General features: G+C 37.0%; 7 protein-coding genes across 8 annotated transcripts; 3 read left to right on the top strand and 4 right to left on the bottom strand.

Moving 5' to 3' along the window:
* Positions 1–46: 46 nt before the first annotated feature.
* Positions 47–2629, bottom strand: LOC18008853 (NAP1-related protein 1). The gene is made up of 10 exons (XM_006390349.2): positions 2285–2629; positions 1721–1843; positions 1591–1641; positions 1347–1418; positions 1137–1250; positions 974–1038; positions 751–814; positions 600–656; positions 464–511; positions 47–336 (listed from the first exon to the last, which is right to left on the bottom strand). Exons 1-10 carry the CDS (start codon positions 2411–2413, stop codon positions 277–279), a joined length of 783 nt encoding a protein of 260 aa, XP_006390411.1. The 5' UTR covers positions 2414–2629; the 3' UTR covers positions 47–276.
* An 87-nt stretch (positions 2630–2716) lies between these two features.
* On the top strand, positions 2717–5217 carry LOC18008319 (putative pentatricopeptide repeat-containing protein At1g74580). 2 transcript variants are annotated; one of them, XM_024156711.1, is made up of 2 exons: positions 2717–3666; positions 3751–5217. In XM_024156711.1, exons 1-2 carry the CDS (start codon positions 2848–2850, stop codon positions 5137–5139), a joined length of 2208 nt encoding a protein of 735 aa, XP_024012479.1. In that variant the 5' UTR covers positions 2717–2847; the 3' UTR covers positions 5140–5217. The 2 variants fall into 2 exon arrangements, with proteins under 2 accessions (XP_024012479.1, XP_006390410.1); XM_006390348.2 differs by having other exon boundaries at positions 2717–5217.
* Positions 5218–5666: 449 nt separating this feature from the next.
* Positions 5667–6612, bottom strand: LOC18008996 (glutathione S-transferase U10). Its single transcript, XM_024156716.1, is given in 2 exon segments — positions 5667–6196; positions 6274–6612. Coding segments are annotated over 2 exon segments (699 nt in total). The 5' UTR covers positions 6598–6612; the 3' UTR covers positions 5667–5821.
* A 456-nt stretch (positions 6613–7068) lies between these two features.
* On the bottom strand, positions 7069–10233 carry LOC18008922 (pentatricopeptide repeat-containing protein At1g74600, chloroplastic). The gene is given in 2 exon segments (XM_024152558.1): positions 7069–9572; positions 9575–10233. Coding segments are annotated over 2 exon segments (2685 nt in total). The 5' UTR covers positions 10134–10233; the 3' UTR covers positions 7069–7446.
* Positions 10234–10543: 310 nt separating this feature from the next.
* On the bottom strand, positions 10544–12611 carry LOC18008845 (NAP1-related protein 1). The gene is made up of 8 exons (XM_006390345.2): positions 12322–12611; positions 11732–11854; positions 11602–11652; positions 11358–11429; positions 11148–11261; positions 10985–11049; positions 10762–10825; positions 10544–10667 (listed from the first exon to the last, which is right to left on the bottom strand). The coding sequence occupies exons 1-8, from the start codon at positions 12448–12450 to the stop codon at positions 10560–10562; spliced, it is 726 nt and encodes a 241-aa protein (XP_006390407.2). The 5' UTR covers positions 12451–12611; the 3' UTR covers positions 10544–10559.
* A 129-nt stretch (positions 12612–12740) lies between these two features.
* LOC18009089 (pentatricopeptide repeat-containing protein At1g74630) lies at positions 12741–16230 on the top strand. The gene is made up of 2 exons (XM_006390344.2): positions 12741–12880; positions 14127–16230. Exon 2 carries the CDS (start codon positions 14131–14133, stop codon positions 16066–16068), a length of 1938 nt encoding a protein of 645 aa, XP_006390406.1. The 5' UTR covers positions 12741–12880; positions 14127–14130; the 3' UTR covers positions 16069–16230.
* On the top strand, positions 16230–17106 carry LOC18008919. Its single transcript, XM_024156587.1, is given in 3 exon segments — positions 16230–16478; positions 16480–16586; positions 16755–17106. Coding segments are annotated over 3 exon segments (648 nt in total). The 5' UTR covers positions 16230–16265; the 3' UTR covers positions 17083–17106.
* Positions 17107–18651: the final 1545 nt, after the last annotated feature.

Below are 18651 nucleotides of genomic sequence, written 5' to 3'. Positions count from 1 at the left end.
ACAAAATAAAATGTAGCTTATGTATATGGAAAATAAAAGTGGTTTCATGATAAGATAGAAAGATTCTCATTGAAAAGAAGAGATGTAGCGATTAAATGATTTTGGGACATGGCCGAAATGGTTCATACAGACAAAATGTAGCTATTAAGGTAGATAAACTAAATATTTCAAAGTAGAAAGCTGCGTCTCATCATTGCTAAAATTGAGAACCTCATAACACAAACTTTACACATCTGTTATAGAAGCAAGCCAGCAATGTGTTATCTTGGGCTCCCATCATTCCTCGCCATCTTCCTCTTCGTCCTCTTCGTCTTCTTCGGAGTCTTCTTCTTTTCCCTGAAGTGATTATGATTTTCAAAGATATTTTAGAGAATTAAAAGACAGAGTATAGGAACAAACCATGCGACACATAACAATCAACCAATCAAATGTATTTTGAAGAGCAATGAGATGATTGTTTTACCTCTTCGTCGCCATCTTCATCTCCATCAAAATCCTCTTCATCAGCCTCCTAGATAGTACATCAACAAAACCTTTGAGCACCTTTTTTATTCAACAGAAAAGTAATATGACTGAAAGTGAAATGATAAGTTGTTTACATTGTTGAAGTAGGTGAGAGGGTTGGACCACAAATCTTCCTTGATAATATCAGCAACCTGGAACAAGAGGAGATGTTTCCGAGTTCAAACTGGGCAGACAATAAACATGGTGTTTAACTTATAACAGGTCAGAGAGTAGAGGAGCATGTACCTCATCATGAATCTCATCCCCAGCATCTTCCTTATGCTGAGCATCAGTAAACCAAGTAAAGAAGCTGAAGAGATAGCACAGTGGAAAGGCGTTAGTCGTATGCAATTACTAATGAAGAAAGACTTTATAACTTAAGTGCGTCATATATCCATGACCACAAGTATTTCACAATTAAGTCTATGGTGATTGCAAAAAATCTCTTAATGGGCTTAAAAAACTATACCTCTCCTCTGGTAGTGTACGTTTGTTTCCTTTCTTATCATCATGGTTCACTCCATTTGGCAAGCCCTTCATAATTGAGAAACATCATTAACTATAATAATCCCAATACGAGACAAATAGAGTAAGACACTTATTATGTTCCACAAGTAAAAAGATGTATATACCTTGCCCTCCTTCCATTTGATAGGAGTTGCTGTGATCTTCGTTGTTCCTTCTTCGAGGAAGGTAAACGTCTTAGTAAGTTTCGCATCCTCAAAAAATGGGTTGGGATTGAAGTGCTGTGATTGATGCCCAAGTAACAAGTAAATAAACAATACCAAGTAACCACACCTGATCTTTTTAGATAATAGAATCAGGTGGACAAAGAAACTTACAAAAGTTATCGAGTATCCAGATTTAACGTCTTTTGCGTCCTCCACATCCAGAGAGCTCAAGTACTTAAAAATCTGTAAAAGCAGAGAAATCAAATCAAGAGGTAAAAGGGATGTAACAGTACAGAAACTGTGAAAGGCCAATGGGATAGTTATCTCTATATACAAAGGATAGTATATAGATCTGCATCCATCAAAAAGAAATCTACACTCTAAACTTGAAAGCATGTCGAAGGATAACTCAAACCTTTTGGTCTTCTTCTGTCAAGAGTTCACCTAATGCAGGATGACTCAAAAACTGCAAATAATGTGGAAAGTCAATTAGAAAGAAGATGTTTTACACAGTGATAAAAAATAACTAGAATAATATCACTTACAGCAGTTATCCAAAAGTCTGGAATCGATTTGATAACTTCATTACGCTTGTCATAGACAGGTTTTCGTATCTCGTTATATTTCTGCTCCACTTCCAAGACCTCATCGCTTGCCTTTTCATTAATCTAGAACCAACATAACATACCAGTGAGCAGAAAGAGAAAAAAACAAACAAACAAACAAACGTTGTATATAGTTAATGCCAATTCTAACTGTAATTAGAGACTTGGTACTATGAATTTGCATGAGCTTTGACTTCTCATTTCGTGATAACAGAACTTGTAGAAGCTAATAGCAGCGAGCTATCACATGAATGAGTTAAATATGCAGAAATCTCAGAATATGATTTCAAATTGAATTGTACTAATACACTATTATCACTATAGCAGTAAGAAAAAAAAAGACCAACTTTCATGTGAAATTCAAGAAAGCTATATACTAGCACCATGCATAGCCAGCAACAGAAATCAGAATGGAATCCATTCAACTTAAACACGATACAGAGCACAAGAACACCGGTAAAGAAAGGGAAAATCCGGAGATGAGAAAAAAGGAATCTTTTTCACCTTCTCGAGGTCGTCTTGAATCTCCTGAAGCTTCTCGATTGAGATAACAAGCTCGCCGTCGATTTGCTCCACGTTTTCCTCTTCGACTTTCTCATCAGTTTTCGCCTTCTTGCTCTTGTCCGCGACCATTTTCACTTGACTCCCTGTTTCACTTCGAAAGAAAGAGATTCAGAAATCCTAATTCCAAAGAAAGAGAGAGGATTTGGCTCCTCCTCCTCGTTTCTCACTTGCTGCTAAAGCCCTAGTTCCGGATGATGTTTATGCTGGTGTTGAAGTGCGAGTGTGGGCAAAGGACTTAGGGTTTTTTAAAAGTTTGTTTTTTAGATTGTCCCACATCGCAAACTTGGATAATTGAGAAGGGGAAGCTGCATTATAAATAAGAGTCTTGATCTGCTCCGCAATTAAAAATTATCCATCCAAGTTGTCGGCCCATATCAAATTCTGTGTGCAATTCACTCCAGTAGGGTCTGTAATAGGGCCTTATTAGTCGTAACGAAATAGCATATGAAGGTTTCCGGATTATAGGGATTTGAAGTTATCTTCATTAGGTGGCGATTCTGCTAATGGGTCCTTCTCTGCTTCCGAGACATGTGACCGCGGTTATTAAATGTCAGAGGGATCCTATGAAAGCTCTAGAAATGTTCATTTCGATGAAACAAGAAGACGGTTTCAAGCATACTTTATCCACTTACCGCAGTGTGATTGAAAAGCTTGGCCTTCATGGAAAATTCGAGGCCATGGAACAAGTTTTGGTGGAAATGCGGCAGAATGTTGGCAACCATAAGCTTGAAGGGGTTTATGTCGGGGCGATGAAGAATTATGGTAGGAAAGGGAAAGTTCAAGAAGCTGTGAATGTGTTTGAAAGGATGGATTTTTATGATTGTGAGCCCACGGTTTTCTCTTATAATGCTATTATGAGTATATTGGTCGATAGTGGACACTTTGATCAAGCTCACAAGGTGTATATGAGGATGCGAGACAGGGGAATCACTCCTGATGTGTACTCGTTTACTATTAGGATGAAGTCGTTTTGCAAGACGAGTCGGCCTCATGCTGCTTTGAGGCTTCTTAACAATATGTCTTCTCAAGGCTGTGAGATGAATGTGGTTGCGTATTGTACTGTGGTTGGTGGGTTTTACGAGGAGAATCTTAAGGCAGAAGCGTATGAGTTGTTTGGGAAAATGCTTAGATCAGGTGTTTCTCTTTGCCTTAGTACGTTTAACAAGCTTCTACATGTTCTTTGCAAGAAAGGAGATGTCAAGGAGTGTGAAAAGCTACTTGACAAAGTTATCAAGAGAGGCGTTTTACCGAATCTGTTTACTTACAATTTTTTCATTCTAGGGCTTTGTCAGAATGGTGAGCTTGATGCTGCTGTCCTTATGGTACGTTGTCTCATAGAGCAGGGCCCAAAACCTGATGTTGTCACGTATAACAATCTAATATGTGGCTTATGTAAGAATTCTAAGTTTCAGGAGGCGGAAGTTTACTTAGGCAAAATGGTGAATGAAGGACTTGAGCCTAATAATTTTACGTATAACACATTAATAGCTGGATATTGCAAAGGTGGAATGGTGCAACTTGCAGAAAAGATTTTAGGCAATGCCGTTTTCAATGGGTTTGCACCTGATGAGTTTACATATCGCTCCGTAATTGAGGGATTGTGTCACGACGGTGAAACAAACCGTGCTTTAGCCTTATTCAATGAGGCATTAGGGAAAGGAATAAAGCCTAACGTGATTCTTTACAACACACTGATCAATGGGTTGTCTAAGCAGGGTTTGATTCTGGAGGCTGCTCAGTTGGCGAGTGAGATGTCTGAAAAGGGTTTGATTCCTGAGGTACAGACTTTTAACATACTGGTAAAAGGATTATGCAAGATGGGATGTGTTTCTGATGCTGATGGTCTTGTTAAAGTCATGACCTCCAAAGGCTACTTTCCTGACATTTTTACTTTCAACATTTTGATTCATGGTTATTCTACACAGTTAAAAATGGAAAACGCGCTTAAAATCTTAGATGTTATGTTGGACAATGGCGTTGATCCGGACGTGTACACTTACAACTCTTTGTTGAATGGTCTCTGCAAAACGTCAAAATATGAAGATGTAATGGAAACATACAAAACGATGGTGGACAAAGGTTGTGCTCCTAACTTATTCACCTTTAATATACTTTTGGAGAGTCTATGCAGATACCGAAAACTAGATGAAGCATTGGGGTTGCTGGAGGAAATGAAAATCAAGAGTGTGAATCCAGATGCGGTTACGTTTGGAACGTTGATCGACGGGTTCTGCAAAAACGGAGACTTAGATGGAGCATACACGTTATTTAGGAAGATGGAAGAGATTTATAAGGTATCAAGTTCAACGGCAACATATAATATCATCATTCATGCTTTCACGGAGAAGTTAAATGTTAGCATGGCAGAAACGCTTTTCCAAGAGATGGTTGATCGTTGCCTAGTTCCTGATGGATACACATACAGGCTTATGGTTGATGGTTTTTGTAAAACGGGAAATGTCGATTTGGGGTGCAAGTTTCTACTGAAGATGATGGAAAATGGGTTTATTCCATCGCTCACAACACTTGGACGTGTAATAAACAGTCTTTGTGTGGAGGATAAAGTTTATGAGGCTGCTGGTATAATCCATCGGATGGTCCAGAAAGGACTGGTCCCTGAGGTTATGAGCACCATTTTTGATTTTGACAAAAAAGAGGTGGCTGCTCCTAAGCTTGTATTGGAGGATCTGTTGAAAAAGAGCTGTATTACATATTATGCTTACGAACTTCTTTTTGATGGCCTTAGAGATAAAAGGCTACGCAAGAAAAAGGGATTAACAGTTGTAGCTATCTAAATCTGATGGAGTGGCTTACCTCTGCTCGGGTTGTTTAATGAATAGGTTGAGTTTGTTGATGAGTATCTGAGTAGCTAAGTTCCCCCCTCTCCCCTCCCCCCCCCCACCCTGTGAGCTTTCACCTAAGACACACAAAAACGAAGGGTTTCACAGCTATAAAGTGATGCCGTCAACGCCTGAAAAGACTGAAAAGAAGTTCTCTGCTTTGAATTTTTCCTTGATGGTGATGCTTCAAGATAGAATTGAACGCAGGCGAAATCGTTTTTAACTTCACATCCAATCAGAATTTGTTGGCACCAGAGTGAAAGAAGCCTTACTCTGCTGTGAAGAAGGGCCGTGTATATATTATGGAAACATTCTTTTGGTTAGGTGTGATGAGTTAATTACAATCTATATGAAGTAAATCCTACAGTGAACAAGTCACATCTTGATCAAAAATGTTATCATCACAATTCTCAACTTATTTATGTCAAAGGTATAACAACAAAGTGTATCAAGTGGCTATTGAAAACATGGAGATACCACAAATGGTTTATTTAGTTTTATTATCATACATTAGTAGCTGCCATAAGTTCATAAATAACTGTCTCAAGGAATTATTTTTTACTGTCAAACAATAATCGAACTTTTAAAATTCTTATCCTCTGAGACATTAAAATCATTGACCAACATTTTAATCTCTTTACGCATTTGCAGCCTTCTGGAGATGCTCTTGTCTATAGTTCTGGATTGAAGTCACCAACCTATCACGAGGCACTTCGCATTCTTTCATCACATTCAGCTCTTGCAGGCGCTCTATTCAGTTGTATAAAGTCAGAGTATCCATTGGATCAATTATCTCTACACCGAGAGCTTCATGATAAACTTTGTGGGCTCCAAAAGAAGTGAAGATGATGATCTCCAAAAGCCCAACATCATCATTCTCTCTGGTTATTTTGTTTGGGAAATGTTTCTTGAGTCCCTCTTCAAGAACTCTGAGTCTCTCTTGAGCCTCTTGTACAGACTTTGCTAGAGCTTCACCCTCTTGGAACAGAATACGACCAAAGACCTCATACACCTGCAACAAGAAACAATCATTCCTTTAATAACCATATCAGTGTATAAGATTTTCTGATGAGAGATCCGGGAAAACACATGTTGGATGATGTAGTTAACCCAAAACCGGACCTAGGCCCTTTCATAAGGATCTTCTGGCAAGAGGCAATGAGAGTTCTTCCACGTTTCATCGATGTATTCAATAATCACTTGTGATTCAGCGACTGGTTTACCATCATGGACAAGGAGAGGAATCTTCTTGTGAACCGGGTTGAGTTGAATCAGCGATTCGGACTTGTTCTTTAGATCTTCTTCAATGTAGTTGTAGGGTATACCCTTGAGTTTAAGGGAAATTTAGACTATTTTCGAGTGTGTGCTTTCCCGCATCCCATGTAGTGTCATTTTACTCTTCTCTTCCTTCATTCATTCAAAACTTTGTTCTCTTTTTTTTCTTGTTTTTTTTTTACTTTCTCTTACCCAAATCTTCTTGGGATTATGATTTGTGCTTCATTATTTACTCTTTATAGAGTTTTAAGACGAGAGTGTCTACTTTGGATCTTACTGTCTTGTTCTTTCGTTCAAAATTTTGAATTTGAAGTTTGAAAATTCCACATGGCATTCAACATTTTTGATTTGTTTTTTTTTTCTCTCATAACTATCACCTTATCTTCAATATCGATGGAAGGATCAGAGCCACGAGTTTAATAATGAATTATCCTGGACGTGCAGCCCAAGATTATGAAAATCATGAACTATTTTTTTTGGAATGATCTAAAGAGATATCTACTCACAATAATAATAATAACCTTTAACGAGAAAATGTTGGAACATTGGACAAATTTCATTGGAAAAGACTCGATTCGGGCTAACTACAAGCTTTTACACCCAAAAAAAAAAGATAAATAACCTTGAACGAGAATGAAATTGTTCTAAGAACTGTCCAAGAACCCATGATCATTCAAAAGAAAGACTGTCCCTTACAACGCAATCAATTTCAGCTTCAATCTCCAATTGCTTTCAATTGTTCCTTCTTCAGTGATTTGTCATAACTTGGAGCAGGACTTCTGCATCTTTGTTTTTTGTCGGCCAACTTTCATTAAAACCCAAATGAGCAACATACAAATGGATTGAAGTGTGCAACAAACCATATTTATAAAAACATTAGGTCTAATTGTTAGGACTTCTGCAACTATGTCTGAACATTCTGTATTTTCCCAAACACTGACAAAAATGAACCTTGCAGCTTGTAAATGCATACCCAAAGTTTAAACATCAGACAGAACTCCATCCAGTTTCCTTCTGTGCACATGTTCCTTTCATCAGATTTCGAGTTTCCTCTACTTCTTCCCACACACCAACCTCTGCAAGAATGTTTGAGAGTGAAACATACGCTCCAACGTCTGATGGCTCTAGCTCTATAGCTTTTTTTGCAGCTAGCTTCCCGAGTTCAACATCCTCATGAACTCTGCAAGCAGCAAGTAATGTTCCCCAGACCAAGGCGTCCGCTTTAATAGGCATATTGTTGATAAAACTCTCAGCTTCTCTAAGTCTTCCTGACCTCCCAAGAGCATCGACCATGCAGGCATAATGGCGGTTCTCAGGTTCGATACAATAGTCTTGTACCATCGAGTTTAGATGAGAATAACCTTCTTCAACCAAACCACCATGACTACAAGCGGACAAAACTCCTACAAAAGTCACTTTATCAGGCTTGAATCCTTTTTCCTTCATAAGATTGTACACTTGCAACGCTTCAGTGGCCTTCCCATGTTGAGCATAACTTGTAATCAGCGCTGTCCATGCGATTAAATCTGGGCTACTGATCTGGATAAATGTTTTACAGCAGTCCTCAATGCTTCCAAATTTCGAGTACATTGTCAGTAGTGAACTTCCTACAGAAGGCTCCGTGCACAATCCACTTTTTGTGATGTAGCCATGTACTTGAGCTCCCAGAGATGATTCGTCTGAGATAGCAGCGACTTTAAGAATGGATGAAACTTCAAAAGAGTCGATGGTAAAGCCAGATATTACCATATCACGAAATACGAAGAAGCCATCCTGGATTAACCCGTGTTGTGAATATCCTGAAATTAATGATGAACATGAAATTGGATCCATTTCAGGAAGCCTATCATATACTTGTCTAGCCAACTTTAATGAGCCACACTTTGAATACATGTTTACTAGTGCAGAACCAAGGAGCATCCCTTTGTTAATTCCAAATCTTAACGAGTACCCATGTATTTCTTTACCTCTTGGCAGAGAATGAAGAGATGCACACACAGTTAGAAGAGCAGCTAGAGTACTTTCATCAGGATTAGTCCCATCAGCCAACATCTCACTGAATAGTTCAATAGCTTCTCTTAGATAACCGTACTCACTGTAACCAGAAATCATGGACGCCCAGCAAGCATTGTCTTTAACAGATATTTCCTGGAATAAACTAAAAGATTCTTCCAAATTACCACATTTGGAGTACATTGTGAAAAGAGAACTTCCAACAGTGAGATCAAGGACCAACCCACTTTTAAGGGTGTAACTATGAATCTGCTTTCCTAAGTTTAAACTATCTAATACGCTCAACAAACTGCATATACTAAACTCATCGGGTCTCCCACCCTCCATAAGCAGTCTAATAAAAAGTCTTGTTGCTCTACCAGACTTCTTACTTTGTGAGAGTGAAGATATCATTACATTTGCGATATTGGGCCTCTGAACATCACTCATATCCTCAAAAACCAGTTCAGAGAGATGAATATCACCACTCTTTGAGTACATACTAATCAAGGAGGCAGCCACTGAAGAATCAAGATAGAAACCACTCTTTAAGACCCAAGCATGGACCTGGCTTGCTTCATAGACCATTGAAGGTCTACCACAAGCAGAAATTACACTGGTTACAGTACGGCTATTGATTTCAACACTTGAACGTATCATTTCCTTGAATATTTCAAGAGCAGAGAAAGCATCATTACTCTTTGTGCAACCAGATAACATTACTGTCCAAGAGACAACACTAGGGTTGGGGATACGGGAGAACACTTCCCTAGCTTCAGCCATATGCCCACATTTGGCATACAAGTCGACAATTGCAGTAGAAACAAATACATCTTCCGCTCCGCATTTGATCACCTGGGCTTGAACCGCTTTTCCAAACCTAAGATTCCCAAGTGAAGCACAAGCAGCCAAAACACTGGAAAATGTATAACTATCAGGTTTTTGAGAGCCACCACACATTTCATAGAAAAGATCAAAAACAGCACCATAATCTTGAATTCTGAGTGCCCCCGTGATGATAGCGTTCCAACAATACACATTAGCAGATAAAGTATCACGGAAAACCTTATAAGCATCCTGAAATCTAAGACTTTTTGAGAATGCGTCGATTAAAGCTGATTGACAACTTCAGACAAAAAAAAACCCATCTTTATCGTATGACAACATATCAGCTCACAGAACAGAGGAACCTCAAGGATACTACAAGCCGAAAGTACAGAACCATAACTTATTGCATTGGCCTGAAAACCCAAGAAATGCATCTTAGAGAAAAATCTACATGATTCTTCAAACAATTGATTCTGTTTGTAGCCAGAGATCATGATATTACAAGAAACAACATCTGGTTGAGGAATTGTGTCGAACAGCTTAGCTGCGTCACCCATGGAACCCGAAATCGAGAACCAATTAAGCAAAGATTTAGTAAGGAAAACATTAAATGGCAAAAGATATCGTCTAAGCAAATGCGCTTGCAAAATTCTGGTTGTTCTGAGCGTGCAAAACCTAGAATTTGTTTGATCATTGAAGAAGTGAAAAGGGTTAAAAGGAGCCAAAGAACTACAGTCTTTGCCGGAAATTAATGAAGGATTTCGAAAATTGGTAACCGTAGATAGTAGTCTCCAAGCAGAAGAAGGCGAGATCTTTAACAAGTTTAAACTCTCGTTGGCTAGACAATTCATCATCAGTTAATTGAGCTATCTAATCGACAGACTAGACTATAAATTAACTTCGTGACTTTTCGAAGACCAATAATACAAGCCCGTGTTCAAAAACGCAGGCGCATAGGCGGTGAGTGGTGAGGCTCTGCCGCGAGTTGGACCAAATGTCAAACTAATCGGTTACCAAATACAGATTAAACCCAATTATATTATTAATTTAATTCTGTTAATCAAGCAATTTGGGAAGCCAACTAGTTGTCGAGATAAAAGCGAGCAAGTGTGAGTGTTTATAGATACTTTAGTTACCTTCCTCCATGTGGCCAGCCGATGTGGGAACTTTCAAATGTAACATATTATTTTTGGTAACATGGATTGTACGAGAAAAAAAACCTTTATTTTTTCAAGGATCATTTTTTTTTTTAATAACTTTTATTTCTTTGAGCACCTTTTTTATTCAACAGAAAAGTAATATGATTGAAAGTGAAATGATAAGTTGTTTACATTGTTGAAGTAGGTGAGAGGGTTGGACCACAAATCTTCCTTGATAATATCAGCAACCTGGAACAAGAGGAGATGTTTCCGAGTTCAAACTGGGCAGACAATAAACATGGTGTTTAACTTATAACAGGTCAGAGAGTAGAGGAGCATGTACCTCATCATGAATCTCATCCCCAGCATCTTCCTTATGCTGAGCATCAGTAAACCAAGTAAAGAAGCTGAAGAGATAGCACAGTGGAAAGGCGTTAGTCGTATGCAATTACTAATGAAGAAAGACTTTATAACTTAAGTGCGTCATATATCCATGACCACAAGTATTTCACAATCAAGTCTATGGTGATTGCAAAAAATCTCTTAATGGGCTTAAAAAACTAAACCTCTCCTCTGGTAGTGTACGTTTGTTTCCTTTCTTATCATCATGGTTCACTCCATTTGGCAAGCCCTTCATAATTGAGAAACATCATTAACTATAATAATCCCAATACGAGACAAATAGAGTAAGACACTTATTATGTTCCACAAGTAAAAAGATGTATATACCTTGCCCTCCTTCCATTTGATAGGAGTTGCTGTGATCTTCGTTGTTCCTTCTTCGAGGAAGGTAAACGTCTTAGTAAGTTTCGCATCCTCAAAAAATGGGTTGGGATTGAAGTGCTGTGATTGATGCCCAAGTAACAAGTAAATAAACAATACCAAGTAACCACACCTGATCTTTTTAGATAATAGAATCAGGTGGACAAAGAAACTTACAAAAGTTATCGAGTATCCAGATTTAACGTCTTTTGCGTCCTCCACATCCAGAGAGCTCAAGTACTTAAAAATCTGTAAAAGCAGAGAAATCAAATCAAGAGGTAAAAGGGATGTAACAGTACAGAAACTGTGAAAGGCCAATGGGATAGTTATCTCTATATACAAAGGATAGTATATAGATCTGCATCCATCAAAAAGAAATCTACACTCTAAACTTGAAAGCATGTCGAAGGATAACTCAAACCTTTTGGTCTTCTTCTGTCAAGAGTTCACCTAATGCAGGATGACTCAAAAACTGCAAATAATGTGGAAAGTCAATTAGAAAGAAGATGTTTTACACAGTGATAAAAAATAACTAGAATAATATCACTTACAGCAGTTATCCAAAAGTCTGGAATCGATTTGATAACTTCATTACGCTTGTCATAGACAGGTTTTCGTATCTCGTTATATTTCTGCTCCACTTCCAAGACCTCATCGCTTGCCTTTTCATTAATCTAGAACCAACATAACATACCAGTGAGCAGAAAGAGAAAAAAACAAACAAACAAACAAACGTTGTATATAGTTAATGCCAATTCTAACTGTAATTAGAGACTTGGTACTATGAATTTGCATGAGCTTTGACTTCTCATTTCGTGATAACAGAACTTGTAGAAGCTAATAGCAGCGAGCTATCACATGAATGAGTTAAATATGCAGAAATCTCAGAATATGATTTCAAATTGAATTGTACTAATACACTATTATCACTATAGCAGTAAGAAAAAAAAAGACCAACTTTCATGTGAAATTCAAGAAAGCTATATACTAGCACCATGCATAGCCAGCAACAGAAACATCATCATTACCCAGCTACAGAAATCAGAATTGGAATCCTTTCAACTTAAACACGATACAGAGCACAAGAACACCGGTAAAGAAAGGGAAAATCCGGAGATGAGAAAAAAGGAATCTTTTTCACCTTCTCGAGGTCGTCTTGAATCTCCTGAAGCTTCTCAATTGAGAAAACAAGCTCGCCGTCGATTTGCTCCACGTTTTCCTCTTCGACTTTCTCCTCAGTTTTCGCCTTCTTGCTCTTGTCCGCGACCATTTTCACTTGACTCCCTTTTTCACCTCGAAAGAAAGAGATTCAGAAATCCTTATTCCAAAGAAAGAGAGAGGATTTGGCTCCTCCTCCTCGTTTCTCACTTGCTGCTAAAGCTCTAGTTCCTGATGATGTTTATGCTGATGTTGAAGTGCGAGTGTGGGCAAAGGATTTCGGGTTTTTTAAAAGTTTGTATTTTAGTTTGTCCCACATCGACAAACTTGGATAATTGAGAAGGGGAAGCTGCACTATAAACAAGAGTCTTGATAATTTCGGTAATAGTTGCCCTGAAAAAATAAAAAAGAAGATCAGTCCTGTAATTATATGAATTATCCATCCTAATTTTCGGCCCATTTCGAATTCTGAATGCCCTCCACTCCAGTTGGACCTGTAATTGTGCTTCTAATCGTCTTTGCGGCCCATATTTTGAACACAGGTGTAAAGAGTATTTTTTAGTTAATATTTCAAGTGGACAACTGATTTTTTGAGCAAGTTTTATAGTATACGATAAGGTTTATAGTATACGATAAATATCTATTAAGATTAGGCCTGAATTTTTTGGGAATTTGAATTGACGGGTAAAAGATGAGAATGTCTAATTGACGGGTAAAAGATGAGAATGTCGGGAATTTGAATATAGTACTCAAAGTATTCCCATAAAATAACGGAAGGGGAATTTACGGGTATGGGACGGGAATAGGAAATTCGGAAATCAAAACATACTACCCATACAATCTCAAAATAAAATATAATCAGAAAAGGGATAGGAAAATAACAGGAAAGGGACGGGAAAAATTTCGAATAATTAAAATAATTAGACTAAAATCAATTTTTGTTTTAAAAAAAAATATTATTTGTTAATAAATTAGAAAAATTATTATTTATTATTAAAAAAAATTCAATTAACCGAAATCTCTAAAATTTTACTTTATATAAACCTAACGGAAAGTTCGGGTAATCTTATTCCGGTTTGTATCCTTTCCCTTATCCATTTAAATATTATTTTCAAACCCAAATAGGAAATTACAATTTTTCTTTCCCGAAAAGTTCGAGAATTTCGGGATAGGTATAGAACGGAATGGGTTATTCTTTCCGAAAAATTCAGGCCTTTTAGATGCATCTAATTCTATTAATATAACAACAACTTAAGCACAAATTTTTTAATAAAATAAAAAATTAGAAATTTGCAAGGAATCATTTATTTTAAATTATATACTGTTTTTAAATTTACTAAAATATCATTTATATTCGAACACGAAACTAACAAAAAAAAACCAGCACATGCTTTTCTCATTCCAACGGATCATGCTTTTCTCATTCCAACGGATCGAGGAGGAGATGCGTCATTTGCTTGGAAGATTTCAGACAAGGATCGACCGTATCGAAAATTTACCATGTTGTCATGATTTTTTATGGAGTTTTAATTGACAAGTTGTCGCAAAATCAATCTTCACTGTCTTTTTTATCGATTTCACATTTCTCATTCATCATCCTTTTCATTTTTTTTTTGAGTTTTGTATCTATATTCGAATGTTCTGTATTTTTCTATATAAATTGTGTTCATAGGGTTTTGTTAGGGTTCATGAGCATATATATATACACCTAATATATATATATATACACATACATGGAACATTGTGATTACTTTCGAGTATACACTGTTTCTTGTTGTTTTGCCTTAGGACGATGTCTATCGCAATTCACTCTCACCATTGCCACACTCTCCTCACAAGCTGCAAGAACTTAAGAGGCCTTATCCAAATCCATGCCTCCTTTATCAAATCTGGCGTCGATACGAATTCTTACTTCACCGGAAAACTAATCCTACAATGTGCAATCTCTATTCCCGACGCTCTACCTTACGCTCGCCGTCTCTTGCTCTGTTTTCCTCATCCTGATGCCTTCATGTTCAACGCTCTCATCCGAGGCTACTCTGAATCCCACGAACCGCACAATTCCGTCGCGGCGTTTGTTGAGATGATGAGGAAAGGTCTCGTCTTTCCAGATAGCTTCTCCTTTGCGTTCGTCGTCAAGGCTGCGGCGAGTTTCCAATCTCTGAGGACCGGATTTCAGATGCATTGTCAAGCTTTGAAGCATGGACTCGATTCGCATTTGTTCGTTGCCACTACCTTGATCAGCTTGTACGGTGAATGCAGGTGTGTGGAGTTTGCTCGCAAGGTGTTCAATGAAATGCGTCAGCCGAATTTGGTTGCGTGGAACGCTGTTGTCACGGCTTGTTTCAGGGGGAACGATGTTGCGGCAGCCAAAGAAATCTTTGATAAGATGTTGGTGAGGGATCACATGTCATGGAACGTGATGCTTGCTGGGTACACTAAAGCAGGGGAGCTTGAGAGTGCTAAACGTGTGTTCTCGGAAATGCCTCTGAAGGATGATGTCTCTTGGAGTACTATGATCGTTGGGTTTGCTCATAATGGAAGTTTCAATGAGGCTTTCTCGTATTTCAAGGAGTTGAGACGAGCAGAGATGAGACCAAATGAAGTAAGCCTGACCGGAGTTCTCTCTGCATGTTCGCAATCCGGGGCATTTGAGTTTGGGAAGACATTACACGGGTTTTTAGAAAAAACAGGGTATTGTTGGATAATTTCGGTAAGAAATGCGCTTATTGATATGTATTCTAGGTGTGGTAATGTCGCAATGGCTAAGTTAGTATTTGAAGGTATGCCAGAGAAGAGAAGTATTGTATCTTGGACATCAATGATTGCTGGCTTAGCAATGCATGGTCACGGAGAAGAAGCTATTAGATTCTTCAATGAAATGACTCAATCTGGTGTTAGGCCAGACGGGATAGCTTTCATTTCGCTTTTGTATGCTTGCAGTCATGGTGGACTGATTAAAGAAGGTGAATATTACTTTTCAAAGATGAAGAGAGTTTACCACATAGAACCAGAGATTGAACACTATGGTTGTATGGTTGATTTATATGGCCGATCTGGAAAACTCAAAAAGGCTTACAATTTCATATGCCAAATGCCAATTTCACCAACTGCCATAGTGTGGCGGACTCTTCTTGGGGCCTGCAGTAGTCATGGGAATACCGAATTAGCCGAGCAAGTAAAACAAAGGCTTAATGAGCTTGACCCAAATAACTCGGGGGATCTTGTTCTTTTGTCGAATGTTTATGCTACTGTAGGTAAATGGAAGGATGTTGCTTCTATCAGAAAGTCAATGATTGTCCATAAGATCAAGAAGATAACTGGTTGGAGCATGGTTGAAGTTGGGAAAGCCATGTATAAGTTCACTGCAGGCGAGAAAAAGAAGGGAATCAATGTAGAGGCCCACGAGAAGCTAAAGGAAGTAATCTTGAGGCTTAAAGATGAATCTGGGTATGCCCCGGAAGTTGCAAATGCTTTATATGATATAGAAGAAGAAGAAAAGGAGGATCAAGTGAGTAAACACAGTGAGAAGCTTGCTCTTGCATTTGCTCTAGCTAGATTGTCTAAAGGAGCAAATATCAGGATAGTGAAGAATCTGAGAATTTGTAGAGATTGTCACGCTGTTATGAAGCTGACGTCGAGAGTTTATGGAGTAGAAATTTTGGTCAGAGACAGGAATCGCTTTCATTCATTCAAGGACGGTTCTTGCTCATGTCGTGACTATTGGTAACAGTTCTGAGCAGAAAAGTCTCAAACTATAAACCACTTTATTATCTAAGCTTCCACTAGCAACCTCATCACTAGAGACTTTTTACAGCCAACACAAAGTTTTAGAAGTTTCTACAAGGGTCTTCATTTGTGGTTAACATTATCTTGAGGTTGTGGGTTATTTTGAAAATTTTCATTTCACCTAGGCTAGAACGTAATATGCGAAATATTTTTGGACTGTTATTGAAAATTTCTGACAGATTTTTCCAACTTTTGACGAGAAAAGTTAGGACGTTTGGTGGTTCTGGTTCTAAAATGTCTCTACCTTCCAAATTTTTACATTCTTTTGCTGTCATGGCTACTTCAGCTTCATTCTCCATATCATCACCACCTTTGGTACCCTCTTTTTACAAAATTGGCAGACTATTTCTCTTTGCTTAGTCCAAAATTTTTTAAACCTGTTCTGGTGAGAGCTTTTGTGTTTTTTGTGGACAAGCCCTCCATTGCCATCGATAACAAATCTCCAGTCCAAGCTAAGGTGAGTAATAGAATGGCCTATCAATTGACCTTTTTTGTGTTTGCTTCATACTGTTTTTTTAATGTAGCAATCGATGAAAGTGGGATCAATGATTAATAGAAACTTAAGCTCTTTATTTCATAATCTTCAGATTCTGGGCTTTAATGTATTGATCTGTTCTGCTTTCGGAAAAGCAATTGGCAGTGGAACTTCAATGGAAACTCGATCGGTATATACTATGAGGAGCATGAGAGGGAGAAGTGTGAATCAGCTAAGAACATCCTCATGATACCAACAATATCCGATGTTAGCACCGTAGAGGAGAGCTCTGTGGCTAAAGACATTGTGCAACGCGATGGGGATGTCAACTGGCGAGCAACTATTGTAGATTGGTCCGGTCTTGGTTATTCTGATAGACCAAAGATGGATTACGACATAGATGTCATGGAGAAGTTTGTGGTTGACTTCATGAATTCACCCGAGAGCTTAATGAATAAATGTTTAGTGTTTATTTTCTAAAAATAAATGTTATAACAAAATGTTTATTTTCTAAAAAATATTATATCCGCATACTAGATGTTATAACATTATTTTCTAAATATTATGATATAACAAGATGTTTATTTTAAAAAAAAATATTATATCAATTATTTTTTATTGATATAATAAATTTTATTTATTGAATAAATATTTATTTTATATGTTTTATTATAAGGTATAAAAGTTTTGTAAACCATAAAACAAGTGGAGTTAAATTGTATTATTTACGATAGAATATATTAATAAATAAAAGAAAAATAGAATATATTTACAGTATTTTATTTTAAAGTAAAAAAAATATTTTTAATATAGATTTCTTTTATTTTAAAATCAATAGAAGAATACATTGTTGATGATCTTAAAAAAAAAATTTCTTTATACCATAGACAAAAATCCCGTGAGTTGGGTCCATCCCACGTGCCAAGTAGATATATCGCATGCCATGCATTTAGCCGACGTGGACCTCACTCCATTCAATTTCTATTTTATGATTGTTCCTAAACTTACTACTTTTCATAGTACTGTATATATTTTTCTTTTTAACAATATAAGATTTTCCTTATATACTATATAATATTGGATAAAATAATCCACCATTCAATAGACAACAATAATTAATAGCAGTAAAATTTCTTTGCAGATAAATTTTGGTAGTAGTGTTTCTTAGTCTTTTTCATTCTATGTAAATTTAGTCAATTTGTCTTTTTGATTGTTACAGTTGGTCAATTTGTAACAAAAACATAACTCCGCCAAAAAATAATTAATCGAAGGATGAGCTCTCTTACTCTTTTATTTGTGTCTCCGTTATAAGTGAATGATTTATATTTCCAAAAGTATTATCAAAGGCAGATTTCTGAGTCAAATAGTCAATGATTTTGTTTTTCTTAGTCAAAGGATATTATATGGGTGTAGTGTAACTGTGTAAGACATGGAACTTATTTGTTTTTTTTTTTTTTAAAGCATAATCCTGTTTGTCCTCATAATGGGAAACTTGAACCGTTTTGTTTAAAATGTGATGTCTCTATAAATTCATAAAAACAAATTCAAAGAAAATAAAATATAGTTAAATCATTAATTATAGATGTTTTAGGGGATAATTAGATGAAGCGCGCTGTAGATGCTATAAAGAGCCAAAAAAAATTCTTATGTACCAATCATTCTTTAGTTTTTTTAAAAAGGTACACTTAAAATACTAGGAAGTATGTTGGCTGTGAAAATCAATTTTTCTAGAGTTAATATTTAATGCTTTGAAAAATGAAAATAAAATCTACAGATAAAATCTTATAGCAATAAAATTTAGAGCCACAGCCAATAATCTACAGTCTAAATTCTACAGCAAAAAAACTCAGAGCTACAACTTTAATCAATCAAGCTCTTAAACTTACCACCAAAATCTTTTACAATTTTTAAAATATCATAAACTTACTGTCTTTTTTTTTGGTCAGAAACTTACTGTCTAGAATAGTTACCCCCAAAACTTACTGTCTTGTTATCAATAATAAGTGAACCGGTCTTCATAAACCAAAAATATATATACTAGTATTTTCG

This window comes from Eutrema salsugineum, unplaced genomic scaffold (assembly GCF_000478725.1).
Source record: "Eutrema salsugineum unplaced genomic scaffold, Eutsalg1_0 scaffold_9, whole genome shotgun sequence".
Classification (NCBI taxonomy): Eukaryota; Viridiplantae; Streptophyta; class Magnoliopsida; order Brassicales; family Brassicaceae; genus Eutrema; species Eutrema salsugineum.
Note: the sequence above shows the minus strand (reverse complement) of the source record. Positions and strands in the feature narration are given on the sequence as shown.

Bases quoted from the DNA above. Each gene is read 5' to 3' on its own strand.
- LOC18008853 (XM_006390349.2), bottom strand. From the start codon at position 2,413: ATGGTCGCGGACAAGAGCAAGAAGGCGAAAACTGATGAGAAAGTCGAA. The intron at 1,844-2,284 runs GTGAAAAAGATT...TGTTGGTTCTAG, and splicing joins TTCAAGACGACCTCGAGAAG to ATTAATGAAAAGGCAAGCGA. The intron at 657-750 runs GTACATGCTCCT...CTCTTGTTCCAG, and splicing joins GGGATGAGATTCATGATGAG to GTTGCTGATATTATCAAGGA.
- LOC18008319 (XM_006390348.2), top strand. From the start codon at position 2,848: ATGGGTCCTTCTCTGCTTCCGAGACATGTGACCGCGGTTATTAAATGT.
- LOC18008845 (XM_006390345.2), bottom strand. From the start codon at position 12,450: ATGGTCGCGGACAAGAGCAAGAAGGCGAAAACTGAGGAGAAAGTCGAA. The intron at 11,430-11,601 runs GTTTGAGTTATC...CTGCTTTTACAG, and splicing joins TGACAGAAGAAGACCAAAAG to ATTTTTAAGTACTTGAGCTC. The intron at 11,262-11,357 runs GTAAGTTTCTTT...CATCAATCACAG, and splicing joins CTGGATACTCGATAACTTTT to CACTTCAATCCCAACCCATT.
- LOC18009089 (XM_006390344.2), top strand. From the start codon at position 14,131: ATGTCTATCGCAATTCACTCTCACCATTGCCACACTCTCCTCACAAGC.